We start from the raw sequence: 14026 nt of genomic DNA, 5'->3' as shown, positions 1-14026 counted from the left end.
CTGTAAGAAACCAAATAATAAAATATCAAAATAGCAGTTAGCATAAAGTTAGTTTCAAGTGAACATGAGGCCTTTGAGTTTTCAAGATTCGAATTAACAAGTATAGGCATTTGAGAGGTATGATGGTTCCATTTAGCCTAGGCACCCACATAAAAAGCCGTTCGATTGTGTGGTCAATATGGAAGCACTGCTTTTTTTCGAGAAAACACAAGAGAGCTTGCATTTCATTGCTTTGGAAATAAAGAGAGTTTCGGTTACATTCCTCCTAGGAGGCAGTTACAACGCTCATGAGCACATCAGTGAACGTCCCATGTTTGTGGTACGATGGCGCGAAGCCCTAGAGCGCCTGCTCTGGCCCAGAGGGCGGCCTCGTCCTTGATCTTCGTAAGCAGGTCATTCGCCGAGGGCCGTCCACAGTTGAAGGCGCAATCGTTACGGTGTTTCCAAATCATCCATGGGATGAGGAGGGTCGCGGAGGCGAGGCTCTTGCGCATGGGTTTCGGAGTGAGCTGCCGCGCCGTTTGCCACCAGTCATTAAGTGAGGACTCACTGTCAGGCAGGGCGCAGGAGAGCCGGAGCCAGTGCAGCACCTCGTACCAGATCTGCCGGGCGAAGGGACAGGCGAGGATGAGGTGGTGCATGGTCTCGGGGGCCTGGTCACAGAGGGGGCATCGCGCCGGGTGCTGTAGGCCGCGGCGGGCGAGGCGGTTTGCCGTCCAGCACCGGTCGAAGCGGGCGAGCCAATGGAAGAAATGGACGCGCGGAGGCGCCCAGTTCTTCCAGGTGAGCTTCCATGCGGCGCGCATTGAGGCCACGCATGTTCCAGATCAAGTTGGGTGGTACACGCCGCGGGCGCCCGCCGGGGGTGGAAGGGCAGCATCGATCTGCTTGGTGGAAGTGGCGAGGAAGTCCCCAAGTGTCCATGTCGTCGGTGCCAGCGCGCGTGGGCGGGAGCGGCGCATGGTGATTGGAGGGGACGCGAAACACGTGGCCGGGCACGGCGATGTGGCGTTGGTGGACTCAGCAGCATGCGCCGCGTGCATGTCTCCATGTTGGGCCTCATGATGGGCCTCAGGGGGTGACTGGCCCTCGGGGGCTGGCTGGGCCACGGTGGGAGCCAGGGTCGTGTCCCTACATGGCGAGCCATGCGCCGAAGCCTCCCGAAGCTCCTGGTCTGGTCCAGCTGTCAACACGGAGGGCACCAGCCCTGGGTGGCGCTCCGTGGACTGGTCAGCAGTGGGCGCAGCGGCGTCAGGGGGGACAGCGACAAAGCGCTGCTTTGCCCCGACAGCAGATCGGTTGTAGGCACCGAAGACTGGGAGTCCGGTACCTCGCTATCAAGCGATTGGCGGTCCGCGGAGCCGTCCCGTTCTCCATGCATGCCAGAGCTTGAATCATCTGGCTCCGTCATTGTGTGACCCGCCCCATGTGCAGAAGGCGACAAGGGTGGTCTGGTTGGAGCAGGTTGGCGGAGGGCGCAGCCAATAGGCGTAGGCCAGTCGGCGTTCTGGCAGGCGTCGGGTCACGGGCTTCAGGGCGGGTGGGCGACGGTGGCGCAAGGGGGCAGGCTTGGCGCTGGCCGCACCTGTCGCCCTTCTTTTCTTTCCCCGACGCTTTCCCCTTTTGGAAAAGCGACGAGAGTTGTTGGGCCTACCTGCAGCAGGCCAGGGGTCTTGCAAGCACAGGTCAGCCTCGGTGGCGGCTCCGCCACGACCGTACGACGTTAGGGATGGCACCATCCGGCATCGATGGTGACGCCATTGGCGGTCGACGGGGCGGTGTCGCGGCGCGCACCCCGGCGGCGATTCCTGCGGCGGGGGGCCTTGAAGCCGTCCGCGTCGACCTTCGTGCCTCCATGGATGCGGTGGACCTCGCTGCGAGGCCCGAGGTGGGTGGCGGCTGGGGCACGCGGGGGAGGCGCGACAGGGTCATGCGCCGCTAGAGGGAGGGAGGCTGGCCTGGGGTGGGCGGAGGCGTCCGAGCGACCTCGCCGTAGGATCTCGCAGAGGACTCGCTGTTGGAGTCCAGCCAGCGGCACGAGCTGGCGGAGACGAGCTCGAGATTGCCGGAGCTGCCGCCAGGGGAAGCCATGGTCAACAGGGGAGGGGAGGGGCAAGGTGGGAGGAGGGCTACCGGCAGGAGTCGGCGGTGGCAGGGCTGGTGGGGGGGGGGGGGGCTAGGCTAGTGGAGGCGCGGAGCGGGAGCCATTCTCACGGTTCTCCGACAAGATCTACTTGGACCTATCATGGAATCAGTGCTTGGATATGAATTGTTTTATACACTTTATATTTTTTCCATTGGCCCACTTTCAAGAGAAATAAATGGTTATGCTTGGATATGAATTGCTTTGGTGGGCTCCATTGTGAGCGATCACCACATCTGGTGCTTCTGGTGCTACTATCGCTGGCCACCGAGTTCGAAGTCTGCTTCTTGCCCGAATCATACTAGAAGAGAAGTAGCTAGAGAAAACAAATCGGGAGTTGTGATAACAAGAGAGAGCAAGGCATTTTATTAATCTAGTGAGGTACGGTAGAAACATTACCACCAAATTGGTTAACTTTCCCTGCTAATACTAGTTGTCAATTGTTACGTACAAATTGGCCAGCACAACAACATATACGTTCATAATTGTTGCATATAAAACGAAAGTAGAAGTTAAATGTTTCAAAAAAATCAAAGTAGTTGCTGCCCAGTTGCACAGGAGCTTTGCTGGTGTTTATCAAATAGAGGTAACCTCGCCGTTCTTATGCAATGACTTGAACCATATCCATTTCATCCAATCCCTCCAACCAAATACAAAGAGGAATCATCTCGTTCCAACTCTATTTTCCGAACCAAACAAAGAGATAGAACCATTCCAGTCTATCTCATTTGTTGGGTAACGGAACCATTTTATTCAGTTTTACTTGGTTCCACAACCAAACACGCTGCAAGGATATGGTGGTTCCGATAGGGGAGGCATGGGTAGCTGAGCACCAAAAAATGTCCGAAGATGGCTCGTACAGACATATAACCTTTAGAGTTGTCTCGTTGCTCTAATTTGGATCTTGTTGCGATTCAGAAAATTTAGGAATTTGAATGGAGTTAGCCTTTTCCTATGTGTGGGAGTAGTGAACTGATTCTGCTACACAGGTTATAATGTGATTTGATAGAATGTCCTCCTTTGCTTTCACAAAATTCTGTTATATACATAACTTAAGAATAAGGCATCATTTTTCCTTCTGTTACTGTTGCTGCGATCCTTGCAATGAGAAACAGTTCAACTGAAATAGGGCGCATAATGTAACTAAATAGTTGTAAGCCCCAAGTCCCACCCATAAAACCCTGGATCTGCCACGACCTTATGAGCACTAAGTTGACATCACAAAAAAAATCTTACTCATTCAAGGTGAAGCCATAATGTGGTTAATCAAACACTCGACAGTAAACTCCCCAGTAAGACAATCATACTCTAGCCATTTAAATAGGCAGTTGCCCTGGCTGATGTATCAAATGAAGCACAGTTATGACATACCTCTTGATGGAAGAAGTCTGCACTGAGATCCCATGGCCAGCCAAGCTTCATAAAACATTTCTCTGACCTACAAGGAAGAAAATATTGTGTCGGACGAAAAAGATAAATAAGAAATAAGAAAATAAGATTACCAGAATTGTTCATTCAAGTCATCATAATTTCTCCAAGCTGAGTGGCCAGCTGTACCACCTTTACTTCTTTGTGATTCCTTTAGAGTGAAAGAAAAAACAAAATTGTAAGAACAATATATTCTCCTGCAAGGATAATCTAGTTGTGTTTCAAACTTTACATACTCACCTTCTGCAGAACCTTATAGATAGGTTCAATGATAATGTTTAGGAATGATCCCTCCTCTTCAAACCCAGGTGGTGGTTGAAAATAACTTTCTTCAACCATTTGATTCAACTGTTTTGCCATCTGCCAAATTAATAAACTTCCATGAATTGCCAATCTTTGTGTATAATAACAGGTTAGCTGAATGGATGTAAGACTCATGGTAAACTATACTAGTCCACCTTCATTATTGTATGATTGTCCCGTAAAGTGGTACTATTCAAAGAGACATGGTTATAATTTATAATTGGGCCATGATGTGATATTCATGTTCATGGTAGCTGGTCAGTGATTAAAACCATTTCTTTACAACCTTGGGGTGATGGAACTGACGAAAATGAAATAGCTCATACTCCCTCCGTTCCAAAATAGATGACTCGAGTTTGTACTAACTTTAGTACAAAGTTAATATAAAGTTGAGTCATCTATTTTGGAACAGAGGGAGTATTTGTTAGAATCAGTAGCAGTGGGACAAGAGGCATGCCAGTTAAGTAAATGTTGAAGGAGCTAAAAGCACACTGTTACCAAAAGTGCAAAAAAGTTGCAAAGAAAATTGTTGGAGCAAATAAGTTGGAGTCACTAGGAATCATGAAACCATATACCAACAGTTCAACAATACAATTTATTTAACTGTGGCTGGAACATATACATGTAACTTAAATAGATCAATCACAACCAATAAGCTATTAAAGTAAGATACTCAATTGCATAAGTATATTCATTTGAAGGTAGCTAGAAAAGACAATTCCTTTGAAGGGGGCCTTACATGATGGAATATGTAGCATAAGCACTCAGGCATAAACCGGACATTTGAAGCCTCACCCCAGATAAGAAGGTACAATCCAATGTGGAGAAGCATTAGCTGCTGCTTCTTTAGTTCTGTGTCATCATATTTGATCCTATGACACAGAGCAATGGTATTAAGAAATGTTAAATGCTACAGGAGATTTAATGGCAATAGCATGAAACAGAATCACAAAACCATGCACCACTTACATGATTCTTGAACTAACATGCAAATAGTGACACCATGATTCATAATTTCCAAATATTTTGTCCCACAAATCATTCACAGCGTCGACCTGAAATTCCATGTCAGCTCAGTGTCAAATTTTCACATTATAAGTCCATAGCAAAAGATTCTGTTGAGCAACACATAGGTAAAATAGAAGATAAAATGGTTGTGACAAAACCTACAAGGAACATATCGTTAAGCTTCATGCACTAGCCGACGCAACCAAAAGTCCAAACTGATGGAAAGGGCTAGGCAATCCACATATACACTTCAACACCCCCTTTCACGTGTGACGCAGGAAGTCAACATGTGGATAGTCTCAGAGGTATGGCTCAGGAGACCTATACGTGGAAACAAAGGGGGGCAACAGCAATTTTTAGATAAATTGCGAAAGCCAGGACTTGAACTCAAGACCTTAGGCTCTGATATCATGTTAAGCTTCATGCACTAGCCAACATAACCAAAAGTCCGAACTGATGGAAAGGGCTAGGCAATCCACATATACACTTCAACACCCCTCTCACGTGTGACGCGGGAAGTCAACACGTGGATAGACTCGGAGGTATGGTTCAAAAGGCCTATAAGTGGACACAAAGGGTTCAAAAGGCCTATAAGTGGACACAAAGGGGGGCCGCAGCAATTTTTAGATAAATTGCGAAAGCCAAGACTTGAACTCAAGACCTTAGGCTCTAATATCATGTTAAGCTGCATGCACTAGCCAACGCAACCAAAAGTCCGAGCTGATGGAAAGGGCTAGGCAATCCACATATACACTTCAACACCCCTCTCACGTGTGACGCGGGAAGTCAACACGTGGATAGACTCGGGGGTATGGCTCAAAAGGACTATAAGTGGACACAAAGGGGGGCAGCAGCAATTTTTAGATAAATTGCGAAAGCCAGGACTTGAACTCAAGACCTTAGCTCTGATACCATGTTAAGCTTCAAGCACTAGCCAACGCAACCAAAAGTACAAACTGATGGGAAGAGATAGGCAATCCACATATACACTTCAACACATATATCTTACCAAAGGATGTCCTTCCTGTCCTGAGGTCCTTGTGCTAATATTTGCAAGCAGTAACACCATGTTTTCTCTCTGATTCTCCACATTCGATTTCTACAAAAGGAACCATGTAGTACAACATTAAATATTTTTGTCAAGCATAATACCATGAGCGCCAGTAAGACCGGACGGGATGACATTCCATCACCTCAGATACGATATCAGAACATAATTGGGAAAGCAATCATTTACCTGAAATCCAAATGCTAGCGAAAGCCAGTCAAGTAAATCCCAGATAGGTTTTCCTTCCCTTTGCATTGAAGACATGTGTAGCTTTGGAAGACCGTCTATGTTACGTATTACATCTATAGCACTTTTTATCTACACCATTTACAGCACAAATAGGATCATAACTTGCTGCAGATTTTCATAAACAAGTAGAAAGAGTGGGAGGAGCAAACATAAGTACTAGGAATTATAACTAACCTCCGGGAGTTCCACAACTGCTTCTGCAGAACCAGGAAAATTGAGGGGGACTATGTTGTACTTGTAACTCTTGAAATGAGCACTCTTTTCCTCTACTACTTTAGCAAGTTTCATCACCTGCAAAACAAAGTTTGGGAGACAGTGTTGAAGAAGCTCACCAATGGAACAGGTGAACAAAAACTTATATAAAGCAATTTTATGTAAAATGGAGTACCTCAGAATCAACCTTGTTGTTTGTTACATCTCTTAACACTTCATAAAGAGCAGACGCCACTTGGTAATATCTAGCCAATTCCTCACTGAGTTTTCAACACAAAAAAGAAGGTGATTAAAGCAGTTCACCACAAACGAAATTGATTATGAGTGTATTATGTCTTACAAGTTCTGTTTTTCAGAGGTTCTGCTCAAATTTTCACAGTAGTACTTATAAAATCGCTGGATCTCCTTTGAATCGTTTAAAGGAAATTGCGTGTCATCCTGTCAAACATAGAATAGTGTCAGGTATTTACCACTGAAGAGAAGATGACAAAGAAAGTAGGTCCCAAAAGGAGAAAAAAAGAGGAGGTAAATTAGTCACAGTAAAGCAAGTTAGCAAGCATAGTCACAACACGGTCATGTCTGCTTCAGACATCAGACGTCCAGCATCAGTTATTCACTTTTCTTATATCGAACTGAATGAAAGAATGCAAGGACATACTATATCTCATATGAGTCAGACTCCTGAAATGAGTTCACAGTCTACTCCCCTTTGTGAGGAGCTCACAGTCTACTCCCATTTGTGAGGCTAAGCAACAGCTAATACAAATCTATATCAGAAATATGCATTAGAGAAGAAGACTTGCATGGTGTTAGGTCAAGAAGAAAACTAAAACAAGAGTTAATAGACAATGGATTCCCATTTTGGCCAAAACATGAATAAGCTACAAAAAAATGCAGTAAGTTTTTTTGTTGTTGATAAAATTTTGACAGCGTGATGCTAAAATTTCAGCCACAGTGAGGAAAGGGTAGTAGCAACATCATAAGTTCAGATACATGGTTACCTGATCTAGCTTAAGTGACATGTATGTTTTGAACTGCCGAACCCCACGTTGGATGGATGATGGATCCATTCTTTGAACTTTCTTGTAGGCATATCTGCGACCTTGGTACAACATGCATGGTAAATCCAGTTTCATATCAGAATAGCATGCACTGCTTGACGTAATAATATACGAGAAAGGAACTGAGAAGGTAAGACGCTAGATGGACAATAGAACTGCCAGCCTAGCAACAAATTGGTTCGTGATACAAACTCAGCATGCAATGAACCAATGTCAGTTTGAGATTTAGGTGGTTTGGGGGTCGAGGACCTTGAAGTTAAGTATAAGTGTTTGCTCAGCAAATGGTTGTTCAAACTACTTACAGAGGAAGGTGTTTGGCAGGAGCTGCTCCGAAACAGGTGTTAACATAATCTTGTCATGATTAATTATGTGGATGTTGTATGTATAAGGGCATGCAAAATTAACTAGCTATGCATCAGGCTTGCATGTTGGCAAACAGCAGCAGCTAGCACTATAGGCATGCATCCAGACTCTTTAGGTGGCACTATAGTAGCTGTCAGCAGTAAAAAAGCAAAGTCTGATTTGACTGAGCTGTAGATAGTCAGCGGTATGTACTAGACTGCAGTAAGAGCTTACACTGAGCTGTCCTAGCTCAGCTATTAAGTATTGATAGTATAGGTCGGTTTGTATAGTCCTACAAAAGGACATGTACCCCTGTTTGTAACAGTAAGCTTGTTGCTACTGATATAGAGCTACAAAGCTTCATACTAGTTCCTTTTGTGCATGTATTTGAGAGAGAAAAACACTAAGAGAGTCCTCGATGAGAACCTATTAGTTCTAACAATTGGTATCAGAGCCATGTGTATTAGCTTGAGTGAGATATTAAGAAAAAGTAGAGATTGATTCCCATCGATATCCTATGATCACAAAGAGCAGCTACCTGGCATGGTCCATCAAGGGATACTAGAGGGCATGCTCACCTGGTGTCCGAAAAGGAGACAGCCAAGGCGACTTGCGAGACCTTGAAGATCATGCACATGGGTGTTGAGCGCGTGAAGGACGCCAAGGTACAAACTCTCAAGATGGAATTTGAGGGGCTGTGCATGAAGGAGTCAGAATCGATTGACGATTTTGCTGCCCGGTTGACGACCATTGTCAACAGATCAGGGCACTTGGCGAGAAGTTCGAGGAGAATTATGCCGTCAAGAAGTTCCTTCGCACCATCCCCAACAAGTTTCTCCAAATTGCTTAGACTATAGAACAATTTGGTGACCTCAAAACAATGACAATGGAAGGGGTTATTGGACAATTGAAGGCACATGAGGAGCGTCTAGGAGGAATCAGTGATGCTGGCGAGGAGCACTTGCTGCTGGCCCGCGCTGAGCAGGAGTCCAGGTTCAAGAGGAATGGAGGCGGCAACGGCCCCATCAAGAAAAACCGCAAGTTCAATAAGGCAAAGGTTTGTTGCTATAATTGTGATGACCAGGGCATTTCTCCGAGGAATGTCACAATCCAAAGAAAGAAGGCAATGCAGAGGCACATTTTGCTCAAGCATGTGCCGAAGATGAACCAACCTTATCCTGATTGGAAGGAGATATTGCCTGGTAAGTTGCATCCCCGGCAACGAGGAAGGTAGCGCTCCGGGTAAGTTGTGTCATAGGTGGCAAAAGTTTTGTGTTCTCGTGTAAGTTGCGTCCACAAGATATTGTGTGTGTGGTTATGTGAGTTCTTCTGCTAGATGTGTCCACAAAATCGCATGTGATCAAGATCTTGTGCCAGTAGCGTCCACAAGATATTTCTTGTGTTAGTAGTGTCCACAAGAAGCTGAATTCTCGTGTTGGTTGCGTCCACAAGAAGATATACTTTAGGTGCGTCTACAAGACAACATGTTTCTTGTGTTGGTTGTGTCCACAAAAAACTCCGCATATGTGATCATACAATATGGGAAGCCTAACCGATATGCAAGAGCTAAGACGATTCAGCATACCGGTGAGTTTGGTATGACAAGATTTGGTATCCCCGATATGCAAGAACTAACATTGCTAAGATGATTAGTTATGTGGATGTTGTATAATAACATGCAAAATTAGCTAGCTATGCATCAGCCTTGCATGTCGCGAAAGAGCAACAGCTAGCACTATAGGCATGCATCCAGACTGTTCAGGTAGCACTATAGTAGCTGTCAGCAGTAAGAAGCAAAGTCTGATCTGACCGAGTTGTACATAGACAGCAGTATGTCCTAGACTGCAGTAAAAGCTTGCGCTGAGCTGTCCTAGGTTAGCTATTAAGTGTTGGTAGTATAGGCCGGTTCGCATAGTCCTATAAAAGGACATGTACCCCTGTTTGTAATAGTAAGCTTGTTGCTGCTGATATAAACCTACAGAGCTTCATACTTGTTCCTTGTGTGCATGGGTGTGTGAGAAAAACAGTGAGAGAGTCCTGGGTGAGAACCTAGTAGTTCTAAGTGTCCACGAAACCAACTAACTACCCATTCTAGAAGGGATTGATGAGGGTGAAATCTGAGTTCTTTTGCGGAGGGTCGTTTGTGATAGGCAATGGCCTCAATACTCATTTCTGGGATGATACATGAGCCACTGGACTTGCATGACCTTGGCGATACTATCACTGAGCAGGAGGTATGGGAGGCCATCAAAGACTTTCCCAGTGACAAGGCTCCAGGTCCAGATGGCTTCACAGGTCTCTTTTTTTAGAAGTGTTGGGGATTCATCAAGCACGACATTATGCGAGCCATCCAAAGCTTCGACTCGCTGCACACTTCCAACTTTCAATGGCTCAACTCCACCAATGTGGTGCTCTTGCCCAAAAAGGAGGGCGCAGAGGGCATCTCCGACTATAGGCCCATTAGCCTTATCCACGCGGTGGCCAAAATCATTGCTAAAGCCCTCTCCTTATGCCTTGTTCCCCACATGAACGCCCTCGTCTCCAACGCTCAAAGTGCATCCATTAAGAGGTGTAGTATACATGACAAATTCATGTACATTTGAAATTTTGCTCCTCGGCTACACAATAGCAAAACCCCTGCCCTACTTTTCAAGCTTGACATCAAGAAGGCCTTTGACACGGTCAAGTGGGAGTACATTCTTGACCTCCTCCAACGGAAGGGGTTCCCAAGCAAGGTCCGAGATTGGATTGTGGTGCTTCTATCCACATCTTCCTCGTGCATCCTCCCGAATGGGATCCCCGGTCCCCCCATCAAGCATGCTCGTGTGCTCTGGCAGGGTGACGCGCTTTCCCCTGCTATTTGTCCTTGCGATTGATCCTCTTCACCAAATCCTTGAGTTCGCGACTTGGAAAGGCATTCTCCATAAGATACGTGGTCATGGTGCCATGGTGAGAACCTCACTTTACGCGGATGACGCGGTTGTTTTTATGGCCCCAATCAAGAGGGATATAGACAACCTTTCAGCAATCCTAAGGGGTTTTGGTGAAGTGACGGGCCTTTGCACAAACTTTCATAAGAGCTCGGTGGTACCCATTCGCTGCAATCATCTTCACTTGGGGCACATTCTCCAGAGCACGCCGGCGGCTAGAGCCTCCTTCTCTCTGAAATACTTGGGGCGCACTCTCTCAGTTTGACAACTCAACAAGGTGGACTTCCAATATCTTGAGGACAAAGCGGCCGGCAATTGGTCACTTGGGAGGGCCAAAATATCACTGCCATTGGTCGGACGACCCTCGTCAAATCATTCATTACCTCCCAAGCGGTGTTCTCAATCACGCCTCTTATCGTCCCATCGAGCTCTCTCCAGAACCTCAACAAAATCAAGAGGGCCTTCCTTTAATCCGGCTCAGATAAGACGACCGGTGTCAAGCACAAGGTCAATTGGGAGGCCGTTTGCTGCCCTCGGGGGTATGGAGGGCTTGGGGTCCACAACACCGACAAATTTGCCCGTGCTCTTCGCCTTCTTTGGCCGTGGTATGAACTGAAAGAGCCAAACAAGTTGTGCGTTGGGCTTGGAAACCCATGCAATGAGGAGGGCCTTGATTTTTTCTATGCCTCCACCACAATCATTGTCGGCAATGGCGCAAAAACGCCGTTTTAGGATTCCGCATGGTTCCTCGAGCGCAAGCCTAAGGACATCACACCACTATTTTTTGAAGCCTCAAGAAGAATTGGAAGGTGCGAAGCCCTTAAAGATAATGCTTGGATCCACAAGATAAACCACAACACCATCGTCTCATGTGCCCACGTCCGGGAGTTCTTCACTCTTCGGATGCTTGTTCATGACTTCCATCTTGACGGCATTCTTTGGAAGCACTCAAATGGTGGGATATATTCGGCGACCACCGCTTACAAAGCGCAATTCCTTGGGATGACCCTCTCCTCAAAGGAACGCATGGTGTGGAAGGTTTGGGAACCCCCGAAAGTTGAATTCCTCACATGGCTTGCACTTCAAGATTGGATTGGAACAGACGACCAATTAGAAAGGCGGGGTTGGGCAAATTGCGCCCTTTGTCCATTTCGCAAGAGGGAGCAAGAAAGCGGACCACATCTCTTCTTCAAGTGTCGCCATACACTTACGCTTCCGTGTTTGGTCTTTGAGAAATTTAGCCTTGCTCATGTCGACACTTCGACTTGGCACATGGAGGACTCCGTCATGGATTGGTGGGACAAGAGAACCGATTTGCAAATCCCAAATAGGCGAGCAATGGCGTCCCACACCATGCTTGTCTCTTGGACCCTCTGGAATGAGAGAATTCTCCCGTCTTCCGACACAAGAGCCCCCCCCCCCATCTTATTGCTTTGGATTAGCGACGAGGCAAAGCTTTGGATTACCACGGGCGTTAAGCATCTAGGGCATATTGTATTGAGCGGGTAATTGTCATGTCGTAATCATGGTGTACTTGTAAAACTCAAACTCTATTCTCTCCTTATTTAATAGATGAGGCAAATCTTATGCCTCTGTTTCGAAAAAATAAGCTTAAGGCACAAATACGTGTGGGCATCTGTGCTTTACTTTGGGTGATACAGAATTGTTGCAATGAATTTTTTTAACATATCCAAACAACAACAAAAATTGCAAATCATTTTCGGAGCTACAGGATGGATACGTACTTGGGCGTACCTAGGTTATACTACTAGGGTGTACAGGGCACCGGATCAAGATCATTTTCCTTTATAATATGGTGTGTGAGTGTGACACCCCCAACTATAGGTGAAAAACATATGTGATTTGTAGAGTGACACCGAGTTGTTGGTCCTCCCTGATTCGTGCAGAGGCCCAGGCATCCACGAACCCGGCGAGAGGATTTGTGCAGCCCGTTTGGATGGCGATATGTGATTGAGTCATCTAATCTTGTTATGGCCCAGTTGTTCATTGGGGTTTTTTTTCAAATTTTGTATGGATCTTTGGTACGTTCTCTTTTAGTTAGGATGATCGTGTGCATCGCCAGATGCAGAGGACTGGGAAAACCCCTCCATTTCGAGAAAAAAATTGACAAAATGGATTGATGATTAATGTTACAAAGCAGTGAGGAGTGTTGCACCGTGTACCTAATTACTACTCAATACTGTGCGTAGCATCGTATCATCGTATGAGACGTAATTTTCCACTGAAAAGTGCAAGATATGTTGTGAGTTGAAGTGGTGGTGGACTCGTGGGTCAATCTGCATTGTGCTTGTGCACTTGAATAGCCTGCATGTATGTATCTACGCAGCCTAATCAAATTTGGTGCTCGTCCGTAGGGGGGGCTAGCATCATTTTTTGTTGCAAAAATGTGGAGTGGGGTGGGGTGGTCGTGACTTACAGAGGAACGCGACCCGCGAGTTGAGCAGCTCGACCTCGTCGGCTGCGCGGATGAATGGCATCACCTCTGGGGCCAAGGCTTCGGGCACCCGCTCCCCGGGCTCCGCCACGCCCTCCGGAAGCCTCCGCGACGCCAGCGTCTGCGCCAGCGCGTTCCGCCTCCGCCTCACCACCATCGACCTCGAGGCCGTCGCCGTCGCCATCGCCACAAACGTGATGGTGGGGGGCACGGTGGCCTGATGGGCTCGGACACGATTTATACGCCATTGGAAGAAGAGGCGGTGGAAGGGTGCTTGCGAGGATGGACAAATGGGTATTCCGATTCGAGCTGCCGCCGGGGAAGCAAGGAATTTTGTTCGCGGCGCCAGGAGGAAGCGCGCGCCTTCCCTGCCACCTGTATCTCTGCCTCTCTTGATAGGTTTGGCTTTTCCTTGCTTTCTTGTTCTCTCTGCTAGAGCATCTCCAGCCGATCGCCCCTAGAAAAAAACGCTGTTTGGAGGTGAACCGGCAATATTTTTGGTGTGGAAACAATCGGTTTTCCAGCCGCTGCTCCAGATTGGCCCCAGAAATTGTTTTTTTTTAAACATAATTGAGCAAAATTCGGCAAACACGGCATACATTCGACGATATTTAGGCGGTTCACAATTTTTTTTACATATAGAAACATAATAATAAGTCTACTAAAAAGAAGAAGAAGATAAACGGGCGCGCCTACAGGCCGAAGAACTCGCTGAAGACGCCGAAGTCGCCGCTGTCCTCGTCCTCCTTCTCCTTCACGCGGTCGTCCCTGCTCGACCCCTGCCCGGGGTCCCCCTGGCGGACTGGTTTAGCCGGCGGCGGCACCTCGTCGTCGCTGCCGTCGAGA

At 46.9% G+C, this 14026-nt stretch overlaps 2 protein-coding genes across 5 annotated transcripts in view; both read right to left on the bottom strand.

Annotated features, from left to right (window-relative positions):
- LOC123069884 (callose synthase 7) overlaps nt 1-13604 on the bottom strand; it is a 32801-nt gene extending 19197 nt beyond the window's left edge. The window contains exons 1-12 of one of the 4 annotated variants that reach the window (XM_044492844.1): nt 13163-13604; nt 7394-7487; nt 6733-6830; nt 6568-6652; nt 6354-6470; nt 6120-6248; nt 5892-5981; nt 4844-4929; nt 4614-4746; nt 3812-3931; nt 3646-3722; nt 3515-3581 (exon numbers count right to left, since the gene is read on the bottom strand). In XM_044492844.1, coding sequence (XP_044348779.1) covers nt 3515-3581; nt 3646-3722; nt 3812-3931; nt 4614-4746; nt 4844-4929; nt 5892-5981; nt 6120-6248; nt 6354-6470; nt 6568-6652; nt 6733-6830; nt 7394-7487; nt 13163-13428 — 1362 coding nt within the window. In that variant the 5' untranslated portion in view covers nt 13429-13604. Of the gene's footprint in view, nt 1-3514; nt 3582-3645; nt 3723-3811; nt 3932-4613; nt 4747-4843; nt 4930-5891; nt 5982-6119; nt 6249-6353; nt 6471-6567; nt 6653-6732; nt 6831-7393; nt 7495-13162 lie in introns of all 4 variants that reach the window. The other 3 variants (XM_044492842.1, XM_044492845.1, XM_044492843.1) reach the window with 3 other exon arrangements.
- Nucleotides 8-2200, bottom strand: LOC123069885 (uncharacterized). Its single transcript, XM_044492846.1, has one exon. It carries the CDS (start codon nt 804-806, stop codon nt 297-299), a length of 510 nt encoding a protein of 169 aa, XP_044348781.1. The 5' UTR covers nt 807-2200; the 3' UTR covers nt 8-296.
- Nucleotides 13605-14026: the final 422 nt, after the last annotated feature.

Source organism: Triticum aestivum, chromosome 3B, assembly GCF_018294505.1.
Source record: "Triticum aestivum cultivar Chinese Spring chromosome 3B, IWGSC CS RefSeq v2.1, whole genome shotgun sequence".
Classification (NCBI taxonomy): domain Eukaryota; kingdom Viridiplantae; phylum Streptophyta; class Magnoliopsida; order Poales; family Poaceae; genus Triticum; species Triticum aestivum.
Note: the sequence above shows the minus strand (reverse complement) of the source record. Positions and strands in the feature narration are given on the sequence as shown.

Bases quoted from the DNA above. Each gene is read 5' to 3' on its own strand.
- LOC123069885 (XM_044492846.1), bottom strand. From the start codon at position 806: ATGCGCGCCGCATGGAAGCTCACCTGGAAGAACTGGGCGCCTCCGCGC.